The following is a 9,700-nucleotide window of genomic DNA, read 5'->3' as shown; positions in this document are numbered from 1 at the left end:
TACCAATTAATTTGCTCTTTCAAATGGGATGTCACTTGGATCGTAACTCGTAAGTGTTAATACTGTCCATCATTGTCTGTTAACTCAATTTTCTCAATCTCATTCTGAAATCTTTCTTCTTCCATTACTTTTTCAATACCTCTTCTGCTAAATGGAGACTGATTCTTAATCTAACAGCAATTATCTTTCAAAAACGCTTAGTTCTTTTTTCATTGCTTATCATCCTGGCATGGTTTCACCCACAAATTGAGGAATTCCAATTATCTACGCATATTGCTCTCTTCACTTAAAACAAATCAGCTACATTGTCACACACACACACCTCATTGACCATAAATACCTGAGATCTAGTGAGTCAAGCATGAGTATGGAGGTCGAACAACCAATCACCGAAAGACTCAGGGTACGATGACAGAACACCATCTGAAATCTATAAGAACTAGAATAGAATCAATCAATCAGTGAACTTGATGTAACCATCAAAACTTTAATTTCTATAATCCCGTCATTTTCCGAATTTCAATTATAATGTCCACAATTAAAATTAAAATACACAATTAAAATTCAATAAATATCAAAACTATTCAATACCTAAGAGAGGAGAGACGACAATGAACGAGGGCGGCTGAGTGGGTGGCGGCGTGGGCGGCGGCGTGGGAGGCGACCCTAAAAACGGAGCAGTGAGGGGAAGCAGTGAAGCGCGCAGCAGTGAGGGGAAGCTGAATTGTTCTCGCGCAGCAGTGAGGGGAAGCAGTGAACGCCGGCGCGGCAACGATGGAAGGCGGCGAAGCAACGACGGCAGTGCCGCCGGTGAGAACAAAGCAGCTAGTGTTGGTGTTGGTGGTGGTTTCGTTGGGGAGGGCGCTAGTGTTGGTGTTAATTTGTCGAGCAATAACCTAAGTCAGATGAATATTCGTTTTGCAATTAAGGGTGAGCGCGAATTCGAAAAAAAAAATTAGTCATTTGCATCGCAGATTTATAATTCTGCGTGGCAAATGACTCTAGGTGCACCCTAGAGTCATTTGCCACGCAGAATTATAAATCTGCGATGCACTTAATTGAGTAATTTGCGTCGCAGATTTATAATTCTGCGTGGCAAATGACTCTAGGGTGCTCCTAGAGTCATTTGCCACGCAGAATTATAAATCTGCGATGCAAATGACTAAATTTTATGCTAAAATTTGTTATTTGCTTCGCATGTTCAGAATGGCGTGGCAAATGCGGGGATGCAAATAAGCCTTTTTCCACTAGTGTATTCATCTTATTCGTCAATTGTTTAAATTGATTAATTGGGCATTTTTCATGGAATTTATATTAATTGATTATTTAGTGACGATTACAGGAACCCATACAACTGGATTTGCTACAAAATACGCATCTTAAGCAGGTAATTCGATTTTTTGGAAGATTTTGGGTGTTTTATGCAATTATTGTAGATGATTATATGAGATTAGATAAATTTGAGATTGGTCAAGTATATGAGATTAGAGAAATTGGTTGGATTGATTGTTTCTAATTGAACTCTGAGAAAACTAGGGCTATATATCAAAACAAAAACGTGTGGAATTTGGTAGGTGAATTGACTCAGTTTAGTTCCGTTAAGGAATACAAATTAGGTATACACATAGTTTGAAATGTTGAGTAAAGTTGTAGCTATTTTCTAAAATAATACATGTTGGCGATTTGAGGATTTTAAGATGCTCTTCTCGGACAAGGTAAAACGGGCTTTATCCCTTACCTATTAATCAGGAAGATGAAAGATACAATACATTTTCTATCAACCAAGTGAAGAGAAACTTGAAAAAAAATTACCAAAGGAAAAACAACCTTAAATTGATATTCAATTGTAGGATCATTACTTTTGTTCAAATTAAATGATATGAGTATTTTTGCTAGGATTTGAATAAGTAGAGTTTGTGAAAACTGTAGTGTGCAAATTAGCGAATGATTCGATCCTCAATTTTCGGACTATAATTTGTAATACTAGGATAATTTTGTACCTTGAATAATTTCTATATTTTGGTTCTAAATTAAAAGTATGATTTAATTTGGGTTACTGAAATCTATTGTTACTCTTTGTATTATTATGTGTCTACCCCCAAAGTGATTACTTATATAAAACTGTTACACTGATGGTTGGTTTACGTCAGAGTAGAAGACTAAAGGAAGCACTCGACCACCTTGAAGAGATATCATCGGTGATCTCAGAAGATTAGATTCTACCTACCGGTTTAATTTACGAAGTTTAATACTTCGTAATTTGGTTAACTTCTTTGGTAGGGAAGGAAACTCAAAGAAGCATTATTTTTGCTCAAGGAAATGAAGGAAGTAGGCAGATGAGGTTTAAAAATGGTCGTGCATCGCAACAGATGTTTAGCGTCGATCACCAACAATATTGATTTAGTGACATGCGTATGCAACAGATGTTTAGCGTCACGATTCACGAGCAATATTATTTAGTTGGTTAAATTACTTTTAAAATGATAATTATAATTTGGTTGAAAATGCTATTTGATACGTATTACGTTATCTTTAACTTTGTGTACTCCAAAAAAAAAAACTATTTACGCATATAAGCCCGTGCACTGCACGGGCCTAAAGACTAGTTTTTATTTACAAGATATTGAAACCGAAAGGTAACTGCATGTAAATTGTCCCATATTGGGGGAAAAAATAACAACTTATAAATTTGATGAGCTACTACTTCTATGGCCACTATTGTCATTTGGTACAGTTGCGCTTTTAAGTGGACTGAACTTTCCTCCTCTCTATTGTGCTGCCCGTGCCCGTTTCATATTATAAATTCTAAGGACACTCACATAGTCACATGTGGGTTGTCCCCACATTGGAGAACTGTAAACCAATTGCAATTATACAACATCGTAACCCAATAGGCAAAATACGCAAGTTTTAAAGCCCTCAACCCTATGAGTTTGATTGCATTTTGGCAAACTGATTTCAGTGTGGAATCTTTATTGGGCTTATAAGTGTACCGAACTCTAAACTAATTGCAAAATAAACTAAGTTGTAATTCAATGAGCAAATTACGCAATTTTAAAGGCTTTCATCCTACGAGTTTGATTGCATTTTCTTGTCAATACTCCATATAATAAATGCGTTTATGAAAACGTATATGTGTTATGGATACCCCTCCTTATTACGCCATGTCACCGCTAATAAGCATCATGACATGTTGACAACCAAAAATATCATGTAGCAGGGATCGAACATCAAACCTCATGGATTAAAGTTTCACTTCTTACCATCTTAACTAGCTACAATGTATGTTACATTTTCCCATATAAATGTTATCTTTTAAAAATGGACACATTTTTACAAAAAGTAAACCCTACTAAAAGTAAAACCCACAGCAACGCCCGGGCCACACACTAGTACAAAGTTAAAATAAGTGAATAGTGTTCTTAATTGTTATGATTAGTAAAAACTTCTTAGACACTATCAAGTTATCCAAAGAATTGGGCAATAATGACTTATGCTGGTGCCACGGATTTTGAAATTTCTAAAAGATTTAGTTTCGTAATCAAATTTATGACCGTAATTTATTTGATAATAGTACTAAGTTATTTCAATGTTGATATCATTAAAATGTGTATATAGTACCAAGTGTTCACCTTACATGGACATATCTATACATTGGGGATTTGGGGCCATGCAAATAATTGATACATATAAATTGCAATGTATTATGTTCCCGTATTGTTCTAAATTCAAACATGGCATACATATTTAATGTTGATCAACCTCTAGACCTGCAAGTAAACAATACGTTTCTATTCTAAACAATTCCAAAACTAGAATAATCTTAAGCATGAGAAAAACCCCAGATAACTATTTCATGGTTGAAACTTCTACTTTTAGTAACCTCGTAGTTAAGAATATCACCCCAGATGCCTAGCTATATCGTGGATTCAACCAAGAGGTGAGTAGTCGATTCAATATCAAACTCATGAATACAACCAATACTCCTTCCGTCCCTTAATACTCGCATCGGTTTGACCGGTGCGGAGTTTAAGACATTTGAATTGACTTATTAGTTTAATGGGTGTTAGTTGATAGTGGGGTATTTTTTAATAGAGTTAGTGGGAAATGTGTAAAGAGGTGGAGAGTGGTGAGTGGGGGTGTGAATTTTTAAATGTTTTTGTAGGGAATATGGGTGTAGGTGGGGTTTGTGTGTCACAGGAACCGCACCGATAGCTATAGTTGGATACACCGGTCCACACACCAGTATTTAGGCTACGAGCTGCGACTTTCAAGGAGTGACAGATACATCTCTGAGTTAGTCCAAACTCTGGTGCATGTATCTTTAGTAACTTACCACATATGGTACAGCTTTATATTTCCCAATAAAACATGTGGATACAAGATCAACAACTTAAATTGCTTTGGCGAATACTGTACCATTCCCTTAATATTCGACCTGTTTGACTTTTTGCACTATTCACATAATTCACTTTGACCCTCTTTTATTTCTAGTATATGAAAACAAATGAGTAAACTGTACTGAAGGTCCCTAAACTTTGCCAAAAGGAGCAGTTAGGTCCCTCAAGTTTCAAAAGGAGCATTTAGGTCCCTCAAAATGGATGGAAAACGCTGCTTTTTGTTTTCCGTCACTAACGGCCGTTAAAATGAATATAATAATATTAAAAATTATTAAAATAAAAGGAGAATTAATATACACGTAGATTAATGATTGAAAACAGATGATTTTGATGAAAATAAGCCTTTTCCAATTACTTAGAGGTTTCAACTTACTTTTTCAATGTGTACACGTGGAAACCTTCCAACTTCTCTCGTTTTTTCTGGTTCCTTCCTAATAATGTTTTGGCGGTAATTTTTTACTGTTCCCAACCCTATTTCCCCCCTTTTCACTTCCTATTTATATGGTCCCCCCCCCCTCCCCCATTTTCACTCTCAGTTGTCTTTTTGCCATTTACTCACTCAAACACTTAAGAGAATTTGAAGTTATTACTCTGAGTTTTCTGCAAAAATGGGTTCTTGCGTATCAGGAAAGAGGACTGTTGATAAGTGGGAATGTCGCACCCCCAAGAGAACAAGAATTTCCAGATAGGACGAAGGTATTTTCATTCAATTTGTCGGTTTTTTCAATAAATGTTTGCAGTTGAGCCATGATAAATTAGGGCTTTTTTGTTAAGTAACTTTTTCCCAAAATTGGTGCATGCATTATCTTGATTGTGGTGTTTTATATGTTAATTTAAACAATCGTGGGCTGATTTCGCATAATTTATCAATTGAAGTTGGAATTAGGGTTTCGTCCGTTTTTACTTTCCAATATTTAATTCGAATTGATGCTTGCATGTTCTTGAAAATGGTGTTTAATATGTTAAATTATACAATTGTTGCCTAATTTGGAATTAATTTAAACTAGATTTTGTAGTAATTAGGGTTTCACTTACTGTTTTTGATTCACTTGAATAAAAAACAGAGTTTGATTAATTCGAATTGATGCTTGCATGTTCTTGAAAATGGTGTTTATTTAAACTATTGTTTAATTTGGAAGTATTTTAATCTAGATTCCGTATAATAATTAGGGTTTACTTACTGTTTTATTGCTTTGGCCGTTACTTTGACTTTAGGAGACCTTACTTTAAGGGAGGCACACCCCCTTTGTCATCATCAAGACATCCTCATCACCCAAATCTTCACCAAGCTGGACTGGGAGGGGCAGGCTGTTGTGCAGATGGTGTGCAAGCAGTGGCGTAGGTGGGCCAAGTTGCGGTACCGCCTCCCATACCACTACCCTCAAGGATGCTACCGCGCGTGGCTGCGGGAGTGGGTGATCATGGACATCATTGACAATGATGGCCGTGACTTCCACGCCTGGATGGACAAGGACATGACCGTCTACTTTGACGGCTTCCCCCTCCTTTTCAAGGAGGAGGAGTAGCTGGTGGTGGAGGCCATGCAGGGGTGGTGGTGGCGCTGGTGGTGGCCCCTCTTTTGTCAAGCTTATGATGATCCAGCTTGTTTATGCTTTTTTTATTTTTAATTTTCAAGGACAATTACATTACTACTGTCATTGCAATTAGGTTTTTGTGAATGTGACAAATGTTGGTTTTTGGTATTTGTCACTGCTATGACAGTAGTTTATATCTAACCGTAGGCTTCTCCCTCAATAGTGGATTGAGGTTTGAAATGTTAGGGTTGAAGCCTACCCTTTTGTAAATGAATTCTGATTATGATGGATGGATGGATGAATGAATGAATGCAATTTAACCTTTTGTTATCTCTTGTGTTGTTATTCAAGATTTGGTTTGGTTTGATTTCTTAAAGTTTTGTTTTTGTAATTGATATTGTTTAACTTTGATCAGATGATGTTGATGATTTGACTTTGAACCCTTGCATATATGTGCATCATGGTGGTGAATGGGTTGTGCAAGGTGATATGGTTTATAGTGGGGGGAGGGTGGATGTCTTTGATTACATCCATGAGAATGCAGATGGCAAATATGTTAAGGAATTAGTCGATAGTTTAGGTTATAATGATATAGAGAAAGTACATTTCTGGGACCCTAGGAAAGAATTCAAGAATGGGGTTAGGTTTTTAGGTTTTGATAGTAGTACTTGTGACCCTTTCTTAGCTTTACTCTTTGAATACAAAAGCATTCATATATACATTGAACATAAAATCAAACCTACCTACAACTTTAACCTAAACAGGAGTGGAGGAGGGGGAGGAGGGAGAGGTAGCTTCCTTGAGTTGTTGAATACTGATGTGGTTGACTTAAATTCTGATTATGTGGAACCACCTTTTACAGTACTCCCACCCAAACAAACTGAACCTCAACCTGAACCTCAAATTCAACCTCAAAATGTGCCTCAACCTGAAATTGATTATGATTCAGAGGGTATAGATGAGGATGATGATGAGTTAGCCACTGCTAGGTCTAAGATATCTGATGATATGAGAAGGGAAAAGGCTTATTTTGAGGAGTTAGTAATGCTGAAAAAACTAGCATAAAGTAAAGTAGAAGGTGGTCTGAATTTGGGGGATGACTTTGATGGATACAGTGACTTAGACAGCCCTAGTGAGTCAGAAGATGAGGATGATGTTGGTTACTTAGTTGCACCACAACACCATAAGAGGGGGAGAGGGAAACAGAAGCAAAACAACACTGAAACTGAAGAGAGGGAAGCCACTTTTTATGTTGGGCAACAGTTTGAGAATCCAAAGACATTTAGGAAAGCAATCATAGATTATTCAATTGATAAAGGAAGAAACATTCCATTTTCTAAAAATGATTCCACTAGGGTTTGTGCAGAGTGTGAGCACAAAGATAAAGGTTGTAAATGGAGAATTTGGGCTTCATGGGAGAGAGGAAGAAGTTCATTTACAGTGAAAATATTTGTCAGTTAGCACACTTGTGGTAGGACACCTATCATTAAGAAGATGACTTCACATTGAATTGCAGAACACTACCAGAATCTGTTTAAGGTTAACCCTTACATGAGAGTGCAAGATATTCAGGAAACCATTTGGTTAGAAAAGGGTATAAGGGTGAGCAAACACAAGGCTGCCAGGGCTAGGAGAAGGGGTCAAGCACTCATTGTTGGTGAATACAAAGAGCAGTATGCATTACTCCCAAGGTATGCAGCTGAGATACTAAGAAGCAATCCAGGGAACACAGTGAAGTTGAAGTTGGATGCAAATGTGTTTGACAGACTGTATTTGTGTTTTGAGGCACTTAGGAAAGGGTTCTTGGCAGGATGCAGACCTTTCATATCACTTGATGGATGTTTCTTAAAGGGACCATTTGGGGGTCAATTGTTAGTAGCAGTAGGGAGGGATGGAAACAATCAAATGTTCCCTTTGGCTTGGGCTGTTTGTGAGGTTGAGAGCACTGACACATGGAGTTGGTTTCTAGAACTTCTAGCTACTGATTTAGGCACTAGTGAAGGAGCAGGGTACACTTTCATGTCTGGCCAACAAAAGGGTTTACTTGCTGCTGTGTCAAATGTGTTTCCACAAGCTGAAAGTAGGGTGTGTGCAAGGCATGTGTACTGTACCTTTAGGGGAGTGTTTGGAGGTGGTTTAGAGTACAGAAAACAATTTTGGACTATTGCAAAAAGCAACACAGTAAATCACTTCAATGAAAACATTGAAGTAATGAGGGGTATTTCACATGAAGCTGCTGAAGACCTACTGAAAAGGAACTACAAGAAATGGTGTAGGGCATTCTACACTCCATTATCTTGTTGTGACAGTGTAGACAACAACATGAGTGAGGTGTTTAATGCATACATCTTGAGTGCAAGGCACAAGCCTATTATTACCATGTTGGAAGATATCAGAGAGGGTTTGATGGAAAGACTGCATAAGAAAAGAGATTTCATTGGGAAAAAGGAGATAATGTTGTGTCCTAGGATCCAAATTCAGTTAGAGAAACACAAAATTTGGGCTAGGGGTTGGAATGCATACTGGGATGGTGGGTTTTGCTATGGAGTAAGAGAAGGTGCAACACAGGTTAAGTATGTGGTGGATCTGAACCAACATACTTGCAGTTGCAATGCATGGCAGGTGAGTGGGATTCCATGCAAACATGCAATTGTTGCTATATGGAATAAAGTAGACCACCCAGAACAATATGTCAATGCATATTTCTGCAAACAGACCTACATGAAGGCATATGAATTTTTGTTAGAGCCTTTAAATGGTCCTCAAGAGTGGCCTACTTCTGATAGCATTGTTGTGGCTCCAAAGGTGAAAAAGGTCAATGGAAGACCTAAAACAAAGAGGAGATATGGTGTTGGAGAGGTAACTGCATCTGGTAAGCTGAAGAGAACAGGTTGTTCTATGAAATGCAGCTTATGTGGTGTGATAGGCCACAACAAAAGGGGTTGCAAGAATGCCCCTAAGCAACAACAACACAGCAACAATCATGCTACTGCAGAGCAGACCACACCACAGCAACAACACCCAAGAACCAGTTCAGCTATACCAATGCACAATAGGGGTGTGGGTATTTATACCTACCCAAATGGGTATCAAAGAATAGCTACTGTAAGTCATTCAATATACTCAAATTCTTTCTTACATGTTACTTTACTGTACTGAAGCCAACTTGTTCCTAATTTGTTTTAATTAATGCAGCCTATATCACAACACTTCCCCACACCACAGAGGCAAAGACCTCCTGCAGCTTTCTATTCTGATCATGGGGGTGAGCAAACCATCTACTCCTTCCCTGCACATGACTTCCCATTGTCACAGACTCAACCAAGTCAAGGACACACAATATCAAGCCAAGCATTGCAGGATCTTGCAATGGCTAGAAGATTAGAAAAAAGACCATGAGGTTAGATTTTATTGAATTTAAAGTCTTCATTACATTTCATTAGTGCAGATCATTACATTTTACCTACCCACTTAACCCACTTAACTTAAAACAAACCAGATAAAAAAAAACAGAACCACTAGGATTACAACCCACACTTCACATTTCACACTAATAGGTCTTCTCATCTTGCTCATCACATAGTCTGCCTCCCTCTTCCTTGCATAATTGTTAGCTTCACTAAGTTTTGTCCTAAAACTATCAACTTCAGCAGCAAGGCTTTGTTTATCTTGCATTAACCCTAGTATGACAATTGTTTGCCAAGTTGTTGGTTCTTGTTCATCAATCCATCTAAAAAAAATGCAACCCCTTCTGTTTGTTTCAAC

At 37.7% G+C, this 9,700-nt stretch overlaps 1 protein-coding gene across 1 annotated transcript; it reads left to right on the top strand.

Annotated features, from left to right (window-relative positions):
• Positions 1–8,052: 8,052 nt before the first annotated feature.
• LOC130460700 (uncharacterized) lies at positions 8,053–9,335 on the top strand. The gene is made up of 2 exons (XM_056828147.1): positions 8,053–9,040; positions 9,131–9,335. The coding sequence occupies exons 1-2, from the start codon at positions 8,147–8,149 to the stop codon at positions 9,332–9,334; spliced, it is 1,098 nt and encodes a 365-aa protein (XP_056684125.1). The 5' UTR covers positions 8,053–8,146; the 3' UTR covers position 9,335.
• The last annotated feature ends 365 nt before the right edge of the window (positions 9,336–9,700 follow it).

Source organism: Spinacia oleracea, chromosome 5 (assembly GCF_020520425.1).
Source record: "Spinacia oleracea cultivar Varoflay chromosome 5, BTI_SOV_V1, whole genome shotgun sequence".
In the NCBI taxonomy this organism is placed as follows: Eukaryota; Viridiplantae; Streptophyta; class Magnoliopsida; order Caryophyllales; family Amaranthaceae; genus Spinacia; species Spinacia oleracea.
The sequence above is the reverse complement of the archived record's forward strand: the minus strand, read 5'-3'. Positions and strand labels throughout refer to the sequence as shown.

Excerpts from the sequence above, each read along its gene's own strand:
- LOC130460700 (XM_056828147.1), top strand. The coding sequence starts at position 8,147 with ATGAGGGGTATTTCACATGAAGCTGCTGAAGACCTACTGAAAAGGAAC. Across the intron at positions 9,041-9,130 it reads GGTATCAAAGAATAGCTACT|CCTATATCACAACACTTCCC; the intron begins GTAAGTCATTCA and ends TAATTAATGCAG.